The sequence below is a fragment of the Neoarius graeffei genome, chromosome 10 (assembly GCF_027579695.1).
Source record: "Neoarius graeffei isolate fNeoGra1 chromosome 10, fNeoGra1.pri, whole genome shotgun sequence".
In the NCBI taxonomy this organism is placed as follows: domain Eukaryota; kingdom Metazoa; phylum Chordata; class Actinopteri; order Siluriformes; family Ariidae; genus Neoarius; species Neoarius graeffei.
This window is the reverse complement of record NC_083578.1, coordinates 84800787-84818451: the sequence shown is the minus strand read 5'-3', so window position 1 is coordinate 84818451 and position 17665 is coordinate 84800787. Positions and strand designations below refer to the sequence as shown.

Below are 17665 nucleotides of genomic sequence, written 5' to 3'. Positions count from 1 at the left end.
CAAAAAGCTGGAGGCATGTCAAGGTTAGAGGTAGGTCAGGTCCGAGAGTTGACTTTACACGTTCATTTTTTTTCCTCTGAAGAAAATGAAGATGCACATGGAGCAGAGCAGGAATTGTCTTGAATGATCTTTTTCATTCACTAAATAAATAAATAAACAATTTGCAGGATGCTATCCTTCTCAGAACTGATCAAATGAGTTTTGGTTTTTTTTTTTAAATGTTTTTCATTTATGATTTCATTTTTCAACCCTACCTTCTGCTAAAGCAAACCCTTACCTGGTTTTCAGCGTGATGAAAACGTCCACGAGGTCAAAAACGTCGAACGCTGGAGGTAGCCTGTGGTCCTTCAGTGAGTTTCTTGGTGTTTGTGATGTGACATAAGATAAAACAACATTTAAGGGCTGGTTAGAGAAGCAGCTTCGGGACCAAAAGGTCACTGGTTCAATTCTCTTGACCAGCAGAACTGGCTGAAGTGCCCTTGAGCAAGACACCTAACCCCCAACTAGTGTACCTGGTGTCTGATTAGCCCAAGAAAAGCTGATTACGTGATGATTAGTTCAGGTTGTGCCCGACCATAAATAAATAAAATAATCTTATCGATAGGGTTCTGAAATGTTTTGCAGCCAGGGATCCCAACTTTTAAATACATTTTAAAAGACATCCAAGGTCCGCTCCTCAGGACAATCAAATCTTAGGCTCGTTATTAAAATAAGCAGCACTCTCGAGGTTATATTCCTAAATTTTCCACTCACAGAGTACATAGTGATATTTTAAATATAATAACTTTGGCTTGTGATTTCCACGAGTGCAACAAAACGTTAAACTCACCGCCCCAGATTTGCATTCTGATAGTGCAAGGAGATATGAGAAATTCACATGAATTTGAATCGATACTGGGGAAATAAATAAGGATAAATAAATTGGGAAAATTGTTCAATTTGTCATAAACGCTAACTCTTAAGTTTAACCTTCGTAATACGTATCAAACCTTCGTTCATATCATTTCAGTCACGTTCCAAATCTAAAAACCGGTCACACTATTATTAGAGGTAGGAATCAAGAATCAAAAAAAGTCTCCGATTTGAGCTTATGGTCAGCTTTTCAAACAAAAATGTACAAAATACCTCAGAAATGACTCTCACGTGAAAGCAGACTGTTAGAAACCATCGATCTCTTCTTCTTGAATGATTTCAGGTCACGTCAGGATCGAGACGTCGATCTCTCCCGAGGGACAGCACAAGATCTTTTGAAATGCCTCGAGCGATTTGAATCAAGTTCATTAAAAGAAGCGAGTACTTTATATACAGCTTTAAATTCTTAAAAAGAACAAGAAATAATAAAAAAACTACACCATAGTGTCACGGAGACGTGGAATAAAACTGGTGTCAAGCTTTACTTATACAGCAGGGTCCAAAAAGTTTTAATTTAGAACTGGAAATCCCAAAATGAATAAATTTTATAACGTTTCAGAAATCATGGAAAACAAAAACAAGGATATTCAGGATTCTGTACCAGTGTATTTCTAAATCTCTACCATTTTGAAATGTCAGCCAATTTGCGATATTAACCAAGTTAACTCCTTTATACAAAACGTCACGTTTTCCTCAAGTCTTATCTCTTCCACGGCGAGTTCAGACACGATTTCCAGTGGAAGTGATCCAACATCAGGTTTTACACAAACACACGGAGTCCAATCCACGATCCAACGCACACTCGGGTACAGTTTGAACAAAAGAAGCAGGGATGTACCCAATACTTGGCATTTCTATTAATCTGTTTCACATCACGTTATTGCCGATGATATAATTTGTAATGGAAATTTCTTTATATGTTCGAAAATTATTTTCACGAGCATTTTCAGACATTTGGACACCGCTGTATGATCCACACACTCAGAAAATAAAGTATATTATTGTACAGTACCATCTCAGGTACCTTTTATACACTGCTTGGGAACATGTGTTTCTTTTTGGCCCTAAAAAGGTCCACATATGCCCCTTTTCCACCAAAGCAGTTCCAGGGCTGGTTCGGGGCCAGTGCTTACCGTATTTTCTGGACTATAGAGCGCACCTGTATATAAGCCGCATCCGCTCTATTTTTTAAAAAAAATTTAAAAAAAGATATACAAGCCGCACCGGGCTATAAGCCGCAGATATCTATGTTGAAAAATTAGATATTTACTGCATGTACAGAACGATTTTGTACTGTAAATGTACATGTATGTACCTGAACAGATTCTTTCCGAACAGTGCCTTTTAACACGGCAGCAGCTTTGCTGATTAAAACGGAACAGAACCAAGAGAAAATAACCGGTATTTATTTACATTCATTTCTCCTGTTTGAAACCACAAGTCACTTTAATCATCTTCGCTGGATTTGAAAATAATTACCAGTTAGTAATTTGTCGTGCGTGTTCTATCTGCTAAAGATCTGCTAATTCTTCTTTGCATTGATTTTTCTTCTATCTTATTTTTGATTCTACTTCCGGTTAGAGCGCCCCTAGCGGTGGAAGAAAAATCCACAGAATAGCCGCACCTTTGTATAAGCCGCATGGTTCAAAACCTAGGAAAAAAGTAGCGGCTTATAGTCCAGAAAATACGGTAGTTTGGAACCGGGTTTTCTGTTTCCACTGACAAAGAACTGGCTCTGGGGCCAGAAAAAACGGTTCCAGGCTAGCACCAACTCTCTGCTGGGCCAGAGGAAAGAACCGCTTATGTTAGCGGCGGGGGGAGTTGTTAAGACCAACAACAATAACAAGACCGCGAAAGATCGCCATTTTTAAGCGGCGAGAAGCAGCAGCTGTACAAACGCGAAGTCATCCATTATTATTATTGTTGTTGCTGCTGCTTCTTCCGTGTTGTTTCGATATTCGCGCCAAGGTTTATGCAAACGTAGCGACGTAACTGATGTATACAGCGACGTAATGACATGGCTTCCCTTAGCACCGTGAGCTATGGAAAAGCAAACTGGTTCTCAGCTGGCTCGCAAGTTGAACGAGCTGTGAACCAGCACTGGAACTGATTTGGTGGAAAAGGGGTAATAGTAACCTTGAGGTCCAAGGGGGTACATTAGTGTAGACTACCTTGGGGGACAGAATCAGACTCCTACTGTAGCCCTATTTCTGACAGTACTTGGCGTACGTAGCAAACCGGACCCTCGATCACGTCCTTGAGGACAAAAAAAAAAAAACCTTTCGAATCTTTCCCCAGTACAAATCTAGAACCGGGAGTGAAATAAATGTTTTAGACAAGCAGAAGGTAAATGTTGTTTACTGTTGTGTATCTGTTACATACGGCAAACAAATAATACAGTAACACAGTACTATAAAAGTAGACACAAACTATACTTTTTTTTTTTTTTCCACTTTCAGGAAGGCAAGGACTTAGCTTGGCAAATGGTGAGGAACCACTGACACCTAGGACTGTTTGGTTAAAATAATATACCTTTTAGATACATAGTACTACCCATCCCGTTTATTTCAATTCAAACTAAATCAGAACAGAGGAAAAATAAAAACAGCAACTTCGGACAACGGCGGTAAAAAAACAAAAAATAATAATAAAACGGTAATGCGCGTCCTGCCAGGAAACACACTTTATAAAGTGCAGGTCTTCAATTCATCGTCACATCAGTCATGGTTGAACTCGAACTTTCGGAAAATGCAAAATGGTGCTTGGAAGAGATACCATTTGAGGCAGGTCTATATATGAATGGATGAAATGACAAATAACTTGCCATATTAAAACGGAGAACATTTCTTGACAAATACACTTCATCCAACAGGAGACACATTCGACATAGCAGGGATGAATAATAATAATAATAATAATCATAATAATAATAATACCAGTATCCTATTACCTTCTACACAGTCAATATTGCCCAGGTAACGTACATTTGTCCTAATTTATTCCAAATGTGGGTTTTCCTGTACGAAAATAAAACAAAGACAAACATATCATCAGTCTCTATAAATCCTCAACACAGCCAAAGCACTGAATACCAACAAGAGGCAAACACAGGACTCAGAATAAAAATACGACTACCGTATAAAGTTCTATTACTGAAACTTCAAGGCACAAGACTATGTTAAATAGACCATGAAATGTTCTACCGATGAAGACTTGAAGCTGAACGTGTGGTTTTAGTCGACCTTCATTCTCCTTTCTTGTATTATCTCGAGTGCTATAATTGAATTTGTATTTCAGGCATTCCTTATAATTCAGCTTTAACCTTGTATTTTTTTTTCATTTTTTTTTCTTCAAATATATAACGTACACAATTTAAAAGACACAAGAAATGAAAAAAAAATTATAATAATAGAAATAAAATAAAAATAAAAGCAAATTAGATTTACTAAATATAACTATTGCTCTTAAGGTAAAAATAGTCTACTCCTAATGTTGGCTTCTTTAAAAAAAAAAAAAAAAAAAAGCCACGAATATTAACTTAATCGGACTGGAATAGGTCTGCCACGGCATCGGGGACATCTTAAAGAGGAACGGTTTGAGGAGCCCATGCGTAACCATCATCTAAAAAAAAAAAGAAAAGAAAAATAAAAAACCCCACCAAAAAAACAAACAAAAAAAAAAAACACCCTGAACAACATAAAAACTAATCTTGTCCAACTTAACTAATTTTTTTTTTTGTTTTTAAGTCCTTTTTTTTTTTATTTGTCTTTTTTTTTTTTTACTGAAGTGCACAAACATACAAGTGACCTTGTAGTTTCGCTGTGTACTGCCGTGTTCAGGTTTTGGGTGAGAATCCTGCGCTCAGACTGTTTTCGCCCGGCTCTCGGAGAGGAGTGTTCCAGAGAAAAACAAATTAAAATAAACAAACAAACAAACAAACAAACAAAAAACCCCATCATTACGAAGAATAGTAAAGGGCAAGCAATGTACTAACTTCTAATGGCAATCATGCATATTGATACATGTTTACGTACATAGCGTGTAGTTTTTGTTTTGGCTACAGGGACACGAGGACATTCCATAGCATATTTGTCTGCCAGAGGCACAAAACAGATATAATAAAAGGTCATTTCATGTTTCCTGTTGTTGTTGATGGTGGTTTTTTTGTTGTTTTGTGTTTTTTTTGTGGTTTTTTTTTTGACAGTGGGCATTGAGTGCTACGAAAAGCATAACTCAGCGTGGAAGTAAAAGGTTACATGGATCCGTCTTCTGACAAAATGGTACAGCAAAGATTAATGGAGATCCTGCTTTAAAAAAAAAAAAAAGACCAATCAGCCCGTCTCGATTTCACGTCTTGCGTCTCCTTTTTTTTTTTTCTTCTTTTTTTTTTAAAATCAAAGGCCACCTTGGTCAGATTCCGGAAATGAAGGAAGGCACTGCCCCGTTCTGCGGCAGACGGCTGCTGTCGATATTTACACATTAATTTAACGTAGAGCCATGACCACTGCGATTGAAGTGATCCTGTTTTTGCTGTTTGCTTATTTATTTATTTAAATCTCACGCCAGTTTGTCTCAATGCGTTTCATGCTGTACTTGCTTACTCAACACTGTAGTCCTCAAGCCTTCCCTCTCAGATTAGTCAGCCCAGGGACGACGACATCGACCACATGTAGGTCAAGTGCGTCATAGTCCACTGGTTAAGATCTCTGTTCCGGCAGTTCACACGAATCGAACATCCCCCATCTTTCCCCCCTCCCAGCTGAGGTGAGCGCTCGACTCGATACGCGTGATCTGGAGGAACAGAGCAAGCTAGTGGGATCTGAAGATGCTTGAGACCTCAGTGAGTGATCGGACCTCAAGCGGGTAACCATGTTCCGAACGCACAGGAGTACGAATGCGTTTGAATTGATCTTTCTTTCTTGAAATTATTTCGTAGCCCTTTTCTCTAGAGCGCAAGTGCTCTAGTTTCTCTAGTGTCCTCTTCCCCACTGGCTAGGGTTGAGGTAGAGAGGAGGCTAGAGGACAAGGACTGTCGAGTACCACTTCTGTACGCTGACCTTCGATGAAAGGAGGGGAATAGAAGTGGATACTAGTGGAAATCTTTTAAAAAATAATTTCCCTTGTGGCAATTGTTAAAATCTAATTCGAGCTACACAGCTAGTTAGAGAAAGGGAAGTTGTTTTCCAACATCTTTACAATAACGGATAATAATAATAAATCACTATTCTAAAGCGCACATCATAAAAATGACCTCTGGGTTGCGTGCTTTTTTTTCCTTTTGAACGTAGTTCTCCAAATAAAATAAAATAAAATAAATCTACAAATCTGTGGATTCAAAGTTAAACAGGAGCATGTTTTGACCTTCGTCAGTATCACGGTGATCAGTACGGATGGAGAAACGGATCAAAGTGCATGCTTCCCTGAAACAAACACGTCAATGACCATCAATTCATCTCAGCTAGAAGGCTTCCTAAAGAAGGAAAGAGAGAGAAAAAAAAAAAAGAGGGACGTCTACAAGTTTTCACCAATTAAAATGTTTCCGCTACTGTAAAAGCACTGCTTCATATACAAGAACTTAACGACTCGTCATAACGATAACGGCCTCCACTTGTACATCATTGGCCGTTATGATGCCTTTAAATAAACCGGATGAGATTAGCCTGTGATCAGACGTCGCCTCGTCTCGTCCCGTCCCCGTACTGTACGTCTAGACGTGCATTTCTGTACATCGATCGAATGCCTCGTTGCAATCACTCATCACTCAGTCATCACGTTACTTTCTTCCTGCGTATTGTTGTGTCAGTACTTCGTGGCTTTACAGGTTTACAGGAGAAGGGGATTAAAAAAAAAAGGCGCTGAAAGGAATGAAATGAGGAAGGATATAACCTCACATCCGCTGTGAGTCTACAAACTGCGCTATGGTCTGCACTGAAAGAAGATAAAACGGATGTGAAACACAAATGCGTGACTTTGGTGTGACTTAAAAAAAAAAAATAAAAATTGGCTTGACCCTGCTACCTCGACTATATTCCACCTATTGGATTAAAAAAAAAAAAAAAAATCAAGAGGTTTATTTATCATAAAGGCTTTACTTGGCTGGGTGGGTGAAATTTTTTTTTTTTAATTCTCTTCCAAGTGCATAAATAAATACCAAAATTTGCAAAGTCTCTGAATGTTGAATACGTTCTAACTAATTTCCGATGCACTTGGAATTTTTTATTTATTAAGTCATTTGTGCGTCTCCACACAACATGGCAACCCTGTAAATCCCTCTAATGATGTTTTATATGTAAACCAAGGCAAAGCAGGGAATCTCTCCATGTTTTGTGTTTTCCCTTCACTGAACTCCATCTCCGTTTGGGTCAAGATTTGGATCGAGTCAACGTGAGGAAAAAAAAAAGTCCTGTGAGAACCATTGCAGCTGTCGTACGAGAGGAAGTAAATACAGCACGCATATTATATTGCGTTTGCTCTCCATCACCATGACGAGGACGGAAAAAAAAAAAAAAAAAAATGAATGGGTGCATTTCCAAACACTGCTAGCGGCTCGGATGTGTTCAGGAAACACAAGGCCGCTGTTTTCAATTTCACTTTATATGTTTATAGAAAGAAAAAAAGGGGAAAAACACCAGGAAGAAGAAGAAAACATGTTAGAACGCACCGCTTTAGAATTTCATTTCTTTTTTTTTTCCCTTGTTCTCTTTCCACACCACACTTGTTTCAGCTGTGCTTTCAAAGTTCATTCAGAAATCCGTTTGTGCTTAACCCCTCCCCCAAAACTCGGAAAAAGAAGGTAGAACAGTGAAAACTTTTCCTACTCTATTATACTATTACTATATTCGTCTGGTATCCGGGACCACTGGAGCAGATGGCGAGGTTAATCGCGTTACTCAGCGTTCAAACATTCCTCTCGACGTCTGTGCGTTTAAAAAGCAAGAACGAGAGAAAGGCGTTCGTGTTCAGAGCTTAACCAGCCACTGTGAAGCATGGTTGATGTCCAAAAAAAAAAAAAAAAAAAATGTAAAAACAATCCCATAAACTCACTCTCTCCCTCTCTCTCTCAGGGTTTGATTCACCTTTCTTCTTGAAACCATGACTGACAGGGTACAAGTGCTGCAGTTTTATTTTCCATGATGTGTGGCCTTGTTTTCATAAAGCGCCGACACTCTTCATGCAGTTAACCAGACTGCCTTCTTCTAAGCCGCGTCTCTAACACGAAGAAAAAAAAATAACCCCGAGGACGATGCTGTAAAAATCAACACGTTTGTGAGGCGTCTGGGTTTGGCAGGGAAAGACGAGTTGTAGATCAGCTTCCCGGTGAAGTGTTACTTGTGCATCCATGACTATCTCAGTGTCTTGCTATTTCCTAGAAGCTCTAACGAAGCAATAACACGTGGTTCCTATGATTTCTCTATCTATATTAATATAACGATAAAAATGAAACTGGGCAAACAAAAAGAAAGAAATCTGAGCATTCATTCAGAAGCAGTACGCCAGCGATTTTACCAAATCGCTCCGCATCCGACTCACAACACTCGACACAACAGCTGCCTTTTGTAAGTACATTTACATTTTTGTGGATTTTTTTTTTCATTATTTCTTGTTTAAAAAAAAAAAAGAAAAAAAAGAAAAAAACCACACAACACACAAAAATTAAACACAAACAGACAGACAAAAAATAATAATAATAAAACAACTCCTCCCCCTGTGAGTGCCTCTATTCCTGTGTGAGAACACAGCCGTTGCTGCTGATTGGTCAGTTAGTCTGAATGTCAGTCACGTCCTTCAGCTCACGCGTTCGCTCACAGGCGTCCTGGACTCGACCGTTTCTTCTCGACTCGGCCTGGGAACGGCAGAAGGAGGAACAATGTCTCTCAGTTCCTTTCCATCCCCCGTCACAGTGCCATGCTGCTGCTGCTGCTGCTGTTGGGTTCGCAACTCTGTTGCCGCCGCCATCTTGCCTGAAGCGTCTCTAACCGTGTGACTGTCGGTTCGGGCCTCCTCCCTGCAGGCTAGCGGCTCCTGTCTCGATCTGGAAGTGCTCAAGTCCTGGGGCTCGTTCTCCACTGGAGGTCCTCCGTGCATGGAGTGACCGAGGGAAAGCTGGTGAGCCTGCGGGGTGAAGATGGACGGCTGCATCAGGGGCAGGTGGTGTTGGTGTTGATGATGGTGGTGATGATGGTGATGGTGGAGGTGTTTCAGTTGTTGCTCGCGCTGATCTCTCTTTTTGTGGACCTTTGGTCCGCTGCTGCTGCCATTCCCGGAATCCATTGCTTCTTTATGCTTCCGGCTCGAGTGCTTGTGAAGCTTCTGTCCCGTTTCTGACTCCGCTCCAGCAGAGGGCGCCGTTTGACTCGCAGGCCGTTTTGCTACGCTGCTTGGTGCCTCGGGTGTGGTCGTAGCGGACCCTTCTGCCTCCTCCATGGTCTCCCGTGTCTTGCGCTTTTTGATGGGAAGCGCCTTCTCTTGCACAGGCTTGGCTGCCAATTCCTTTTGCGCCTTCTTCTTGGCTTCTGATGTCGCGAGAGCTGCAGCGGCGTACGCCACACTCGAGCCTGTCCCTCCTGCCGCAGCCTGAGAAGCAGCTGCCGGCTTCCTCCCGCGTTTCTTTGGCGCGCTCACCTGCTCTTTTTCCGCTTTCCTCTTGCGTCCTGGGCGCTGCTTGACGACGGGGACTTGCCCCGAGGGTGAGCCCACCTCCGTTTTTGGGGCCATGAAGGGCATCTTGACGAGGAGTTTGCCCGGACTCTTTTCTACCACACGCTTCACCGCGACACCCTCCGTGGCCTGCCGTACTTTGCCGCTGCCCTTCGGCCGGCCCCTCCCTCGGCCGGTCGGCTTGGCCACTTTGGGCTTCTTCGGCGGTCTCTTCTCCCTGCGTGACGGGCTCCCGCGCCCCGTTACCGTAAAGTCAAAGTCATTTGGGTCTGTGGTGGTGTCACCCACCTTTTGGAAGTACGCCATGAGCTCCACTTTGGAACGGAAGGCTTTCCCTTCTGGGCTGGAAAAAAAAAGAGAAAAAGAAAAAAAAAAAGGTTTGCTACACATTTTAAGACAGATCATAAACACATGATCGTAGAAAAAAAAAAACGCTGAGCTAATAATCCTTCCTCAGGCTGTAAATCCACTTTCTTTCCTGTTGAAAATGGTGCGGGAACTGGGAAGCACTGGTTCAGGCTGACTCATACAGTGAACTCCCATAGGGTGTGTATTATTCAACCGTCCATCATATCAAATGAGCCAGTCGAACAATTCACACCAATGAATTCCTCAACTTTGCAAGGCGTCTTGTAAATCAATCAATCAATCAATCGGCTCACAGCTCTAGATTAAAACACATCTCCTGCGTGAGCGACCAGCGCGAGACTCCTCTTGTAAAAAATTATGGAAACTATAAATAAATAAATACATTGAAGAGTTTACTTTTGAGGCTTTGCACAGTCACATGACCCCCCCCCCAATAGCAACGGTAACTACGCCACCATTACGGGAGGCACCCTTGTAGTGCTTCATTCAGACGAGTTAGTTGTTATAAGTTGGTAAGGGAAGGTTTTGTTACGATTTTGGATGTGCAAATCATTTTGAAGGAAAGAAAGACATCAGATTCTTTTTAATTTAGCAAAAGTAAATCATTGGGGGGAGAAAACGGAAAAATATATTAGTGCTGTCAAAAATGTCGCGTTATTAACGTGTTAACTTGACTCAATTTTAACGACGATAATTTTTTTATCGCGAGATTAACGCTCTGTGACATGATGTAGGTTTTTCATAAGCTTTTGAAACTGCCAGGAACTTGGAACAGAGACTTCGCTTAGAAAACCGATAGCAGCTAGACTGTAATGCCCCGCACAGCCAGAGTCCTCTGCCCCCCCCCCAAAGAACCAGCGTGGGCAGGGCGCGCTAGTAGAGATGGGATTTATGGCTCTTTGATGGGATCCACATCTTTGTGATCCGTTCTTTGAAAAGAGCCGTTCAAAAGACTGGCTAATTTGGCTCTTTTTAAATATTTATTCAGTTTTAAGAAGACAGCGTCTAAAGAAGCCAGATCCCTCTGAACTGTAAACTCAATGCTATCCCAGAAATCCTTCCTGTAATATGCAAATTTGGCCGCCTCTGATTGGACAGCGTGACGCATCAACAGGCAGAAAGTGTAAAAGTACAAAATGTGTTAAGTGAGCTGAAACAGTAAAGATCAGATTCAATGCAATATTTATCAACGAACAACTTAAACTTAATATAATAGTGTACTTTATATTATAATCAAGCATGTCAAGCCTACCGTCACTGTGTAATCTATCTCTCTGATTAGAGTTGTAGACTAACTCAAGCAGTAGATCATTTCACTCATGGTTCTCTTGCTAGCCCCGCACCAGTGCTCGGCTTAGGTTTCACTCTGCAGTGGCTGTGTCAAGACGTGTTATGCTTTGCAATAAAAAAAAAAACATTGGTACAAAGCAAGCCCATTCACTTTTTTATGCTGATAAGAGAATTACAATGGTTTTTTATGTGACAAAAATGTGCAATTAAATTGCGATTAATCGCGAGTTAACTATGACTGTCGCGACATTAATCGCGATTAAATATTTTAATCGCTTGACAGCACTAATATATATTCAGCGGGACACGGTGTCGAATGGAGAGATCAAAAACCCAATGGCATGCTCACTTCATTTCCACGAAGGTAAGAATTCAAAAATAATTTCACAACTGCAGCGTGGTGCTCATTCTTATACAGCGAAGTGAACATGAGCCTCAATACAGCGGCTCTGCAGAGCCTAATCTTCACCAAGACTGAAAGTGCGTTTACGCTCGGGGATCCTTCGGAGCGCGTTGTGCACACACTTGGGACCCAGTCGTTATGGGAAACACCTGATGCTGATTTGACTGCAATCAGCACACACGTTTTGTTTTTGTAAATATCACGCCTTCTGATAAACACTCTTCCTGCACTTAGATCTGTCTACTGCTGCATACCTGACACAATAATAAATCAGTTCAATTTCTGTAGCACCTTTCTCACACCCAAGGTCGCTTTACAATTAGGAGAAGGGAGGGGGAAAAGAAATTTAAAAAAAAAAAGTCCACCAAAAGAAAGTCAGGATGTAATTCCAATGGTGTAGCCAGAGAGATAAATCCCACACCATCTGCACAGCCGCTGCGGTGCCGCCGCCGGGCAACATCACTCGGAACGCTGTGCCATGGATCCACAAAGTGAGCGCAGAAGCACCACTGCACAGAGCACTGGTATGTCCCAAACCACCCAGCAACATCGCTCAGAACACTGCACCAAGCACAAAAGCACCGCTGCACCCGATGTTAAAAAGAGCAACGAGCTCATTGCAGTCCATAGCGAGGAGCACGGACATCACCCACAGCACACCAAGGCCTGAAGGGAACCGACGCCCAAAACTGGGCCTGGAGCTATGCCACAACCGGTGGACAAAACACTCAATCATCAAACTACACAAACACAAAAAAGAAAAACGAAAAGCTCCAGTGAGAAGCGGCAGCCAAACGCACACGGCGTATCTCAACCGGAAACAGAAGAATATTTCACAAAGTCTCTGTGTCCTGACATGTGTGTGCTGACTGCACTCAAATCAGCATCAGGTGTTTCTCATAATGACTGGGTCTCAAGCGCGCACGCATCGTGCGCCGAAGGATGCCTGAATGTAAACACGCTTTAAAGGAGAACTGAAGGCAAATTTTTTATCATCAAAATTCTATTTCTCATTTTATTAAATATCGGAATGCATGTTTGATCGCTATTTTGTCGCTGCTATAGCAAGTTATGAGTGTTTGAAATATCCTCTGTAATACATCAGTCCATTTGTCAAAGCGATGGCCGTAAACGAGGTTCGTTGAGACCTGTGCGAGACATCGTAGGACGGAAGTAAAACGTACAGCGGAAATCAAAGTGACCGACATCTGCCAACGTTGCCAAAAGACATGCGCGCCCTCTTTCGAATGCTGACGTAATCAAGCCGGAAGTTTCCCTGTATCCAAAATCGCTCCCTACTCACTATATAGGGCACTATATAGTGAGGACGCCATTTTGTAGTGCTGTCCGAAACCTTAGTGAGGATTATTTACACCCTATATAGTGAAAAAGTATCCCACAATGCATCACGAAAAGTCGTGTACAACCGATGGTCACTAGCAAAAGCAGTATATCCCATCATGCTTTGCGGTCGCGCTGAAAGAAATCAAATTCAAAGTCTCGAATTTGATTTAATAAAAGGCAGCGACAAAGAAGAAAGAAAGGATTCAGCCTTGATTTAAAAGAACTGAAAGATGCAGGTGCTTTGTATTGATTAATGCGGGAAATACGCTCAGTATAATATGGATTTATCACAAAAACACATGCATGTATTTATTATTTTGAAAACCCATCAACCACCTGACCTGGCACGTTTTAATTGTGCGACAGTAATGACGTAAATACCAGCTCGACGGACTAGTGTCCGAAAGCGTTTTTTTTTTTTTTTATTTAACCAATGGTTCGAAGTCGTACGGAATAATCTGCATCACTGATGAAGCTGGTAAATCTCAAAATTAATCTAATCTAAATTGGAATGATATGGCGATCTGGCCGCTGTGTAAACAGTTTTCAAAATGGTGGCGCTGATACTTTACGTTTGAAGATCAAATTATCCTCGTGAAGACTGCGCGGATAAGCGACGCCTACCGTGGACCATACGAACTACATTCAACGTGGCTAAAAACCGAAAAGGCCGATAAGTGTAATATATGTAATATAAAATGCCAATACGAGTCACGATATAAGGTTAATAAAACCGAAAACGTAATTGAATAACATGTTAAGAAATAAAGCACGTTTAAAAATGACTTCATTTCCTCTTTAATGCTGTGTTCACACTTATACCGGTACGAAAGTGGTATAACTGTATCGATACAAAGTATACCGGTACAGTTTAGTGCATCTGTCCACACTAGCGAGAAATGTTTGCGGTTTTCTTTCACGGTAGTTGAAATGCGCGTGCGCGAAATGTTTCCGTGGTTACCGAGTAACTTCCTTCCGAGAATATATGGCATCCGTTATTTCGAGATCTCGAGAAAATAAAACAATTATTCCGTGATCTCGAGAAAACAAAACAATTATTTCATGATCTCAGCTGGATCACTGTATCTCCGTCGGTAGAGACGAAGCCGGGCCAGTCTTCTGCGGAGGTGCCGCGGACTAATTTTGAAATTATCCCTTATTAAAAGACTTGATGCAATCTCTCCCTGTGTCAACCCCTGATCAAAATATTGCCTTATTAGGTGATCGATTATTCCAGACATTCTAATGACCAAAGTTGCGTCTATACAGAATGAGAAATAGCCCCAAAGTCAGCATATCACAAGTCTCTTGGCGCACCTGAATGAACCATTTCTCAGCTGTTTACTCGAGATCATGAAATAATTGTTTTGTTTTCTCAAGATCACGGAATAATTGTTTTGTTTTCTCGAGATCTCGAAATAACGGTTTTGTTTTCTCGAGATCTCGAATTAGTTGTGTTGTTTTCTCGAGATCCTGAATTAATTATGTCGTTATCTCAGGATAACAAGGTGAATAAAAAAAAAAAGGATTATAATGAAGGGCCTCTTTCGGCTTCCGTACGGATGAAACAACGTGTGTGCGCTTTTTGTTGTCAGTGTACAGTCTGTATTTCTGGTGGTCATTTATTCAGTCGAATCGTATAAAATGCGCGAGGCGGTTGAGAAAGAAACAAACAAATCTCCATTCTTCACTATTTTATTCAGCGAAGACATCGATTGAGGTGTGTGACTTTGCGCATGCGCATTATATTTGTATCGATACAGAGCCGCTTCATCTGTCCACACTACAGCGAAGCGCTACAGTACCGATACTGTACCGGTACGAAACCCATACATTTGTGGGTTTCGTACCGATACTTTTATACCGCTACAGTACCGGTATAGTTGCTAGTGTGGACAGGTGTTGCGGTACGAAAGTAGTTTCGTATCGGTACAAAATCCCTAGTGTGGACAGGGTATAAGTCTCAGTGAAGCTTAGGCTCTGCAGAGCCGCTGTCTTGTCGCTCATCTTCACTTCACTGGATAAGAATGAGCACCTTGCTGCTGTTCTGAATTTTTTTTTTAATTCTTATCTCTGTGGAAATGAAGTGCGCATACCACAGGGTTTTTGACCTCTCTGTTGGACAGAGAGTCCCGCTGAATGGTTTTCCCTTTAACGTTGAGAAATCTCTCTAGGTTTTTCCCTCCTCGTGATGATGAATTACTTTTGGGAAATTAAAAAAAAAATCTGATGCATTCCTTTCGTTCAAAAATGAAAAATGCAGCATAACCTTCCCGTACCGATCAATAACAACTAAAGCTAGCCGCACACTACGCCGATTTTCAGCATACCGAGCCAACTGAAGTCGCGAGTCAGGCGTAAAGACTAGTTTTCGATGGTACCGACTCATCTCACAGCCGATTCGAAAAACTAATCGGGAGCCGGACTGATCGGCGAGAGTCGCTAGCAATAGCCAATCATATCTTTCGCATATAACACGTGATATTTCGTGATCATGTGACTTCTATCTTTTCGAAAAATGAACGGACTGACAATAATGTCAAACTGAACCGTTGACCAAGGGAGATCCGCGCCCCGACATGCGGTGTGCGCGCGCACTCGGCGCATGCTCAGCTGCGTGAATGTGTCATGCACCGAAAATAAGAGACTTACAAGCCAGGAACGCCTCATGATGCAATACGCAACAAAAGAAAGAAGATTTACTGCCATTTTACTTTGTATTTGAGTAAAGTGAATAAATGGTCTGTGGAAAATACACTTAACCCTGGGAACTGCGTGCACAGGAGTTTATTTTGTGTTTACTCCCCCCGGCTGGCTACTTATTTGTCATGGCTGGCTAGTATGAGCCTTAGTGGAAAGCCCTGGGAATGCGCAAATGTCAAGTTCGATTTTAGATTTATGAACCCGAAAAAAATGTCGAAAAACCGGCGTTAAAAATATTTCACCCGCACAAACGGCACTCACCCGGCCAGGGGACCGGAAACAGAACATTTTTTAATAATGGCCCAAGATATTAACCTCTGCTTTCTTTCAGTCGTGAGTTAGTCGGGGATATGTGCGTGCCCTGTAGGGCTGTAACGATACACCCAACTCACGATTCGATTCGCATCGCGATTTTTGACCCACGATTCGATACACCCACGATTTTTTAAAAATGTGTTTTTAAAGTAGTAAATTTGACTTATTAACATTTACTTACTTACATTAACTATTTAATAACAAATAATTCAGACCACTGCAGAGAATGAGTAATATCTCATCTCATCTCATTATCTCTAGCTGCTTTATCCTTCTACAGGGTCGCAGGCAAGCTGGAGCCTATCCCAGCTGACTACGGGTGAAAGGCGGGGTACACCCTGGACAAGTCGCCAGGTCATCACAGGGCTGACACATAGACACAGACAACCATTCACACTCACATTCACACCTACGCTCAATTTAGAGTCACCAGTTACCCTAACCTGCATGTCTTTGGACTGTGGGGGAAACCGGAGCACCCGGAGGAAACCCACGCGGACACGGGGAGAACATGCAAACTCCACACAGAAAGGCCCTCGCCGGCCCCGGGGCTCGAACCCAGGACCTTCTTGCTGTGAGGCGACAGCGCTAACCACTACACCACCGTGCCGCCTAATGAGTAATATGTATGCAAAAATGAACAAATGTATATCCAAAGACTGTTTTATTTCTCAAAATAATACTGTTGAGCCGGAAGCTCTGTTTTTTTCGGTTCTGAAAAAGTCATTTTTCCAAATCGTGTAAATCCATTAAGATTTTTTTTGGGGGGGGTGGCTCTCTCACTGTCTCACTCTCATAGGGCCAATGATTTTCTGTGATCGCAGAAAACAGATGGAAATTATGGAATTTTTATAGTGAAACGTTGCTCGCGTGTCAAAACGTAACTGCCGCAGAAGGCTTCCGCCCAAGCAGACATGCCTTCAGTGTTGCCAGATATTGCTAACGTTTTCCACCCCAAAATATGTTCAAAACCAGCCAAAAAGCACCTAAACCTGCCCAATCTGGCAACACTGCATGCCTTTCCGGTCAAGTGACTGTGATTGGCTTGTGGCACACCTAGCCAGCCAATGAGCTGCTTGTTTACAGATTCGCTCCCCGCGTCGCAACCAGAATGGCGACCGCTTAAAAGAAATGAATGCTCTGCCAGTGGCGAGTGTGGATGTTGCGTGACTCGCAGAAGATTGTCGCAGGTCGGCGAAAAAACGACTTACTAATAGATATAAAAAATAAAAGTAATTTAAGTAAGTTTAAAATGTAATTTAAATAAAAAGTAAAGTATTCATAAATTGAAGTTTGGAAGCACCTCTGTTTTTGGGCTGAGGAGAAGTTTGAAAGGGTGTACCGCGATTCTGCCCTCTTGTATTGCGATACGGATCGTGGCTCTGCGTATCGCGATTTCGATACGCATATTGTTACAGCCCTAGTGCCCTGTCAGGAGCTTAACTCGGCTGAATGAAGCACTACAAGCGTGCCTCCTGTCATGGCGGGGGGTGTCACATGACTGTGCAAAGCCTCTAGAGTCCAAGGTGTCACTCAGGTTGTTTTTCTGAGCACTCCAGACCACAGGCAAGCCTCATCTGACCCATATCACAACATTACACTTCCACTCATTTCATCTATTTCACCTCCTCCGGCAGGAAATTTCCGATTTAAAAAAAAAGAAGAAAAGTC

The 17665-nt window shown here is 41.9% G+C and overlaps 1 protein-coding gene across 3 annotated transcripts in view; it reads right to left on the bottom strand.

The window, feature by feature from the left end:
* Positions 1-3253: 3253 nt before the first annotated feature.
* Positions 3254-17665, bottom strand: part of mecp2 (methyl CpG binding protein 2) — a 36175-nt gene continuing 21763 nt past the window's right edge. For 2 of the 3 annotated variants that reach the window (XM_060932454.1, XM_060932453.1), the window contains exon 3: positions 3254-9913. In XM_060932454.1, coding sequence (XP_060788437.1) covers positions 8698-9913 — 1216 coding nt within the window. In that variant the 3' untranslated portion in view covers positions 3254-8697. The remainder of the gene's footprint in view (positions 9914-17665) is intronic. The other variant, XR_009655547.1, reaches the window with a different exon arrangement.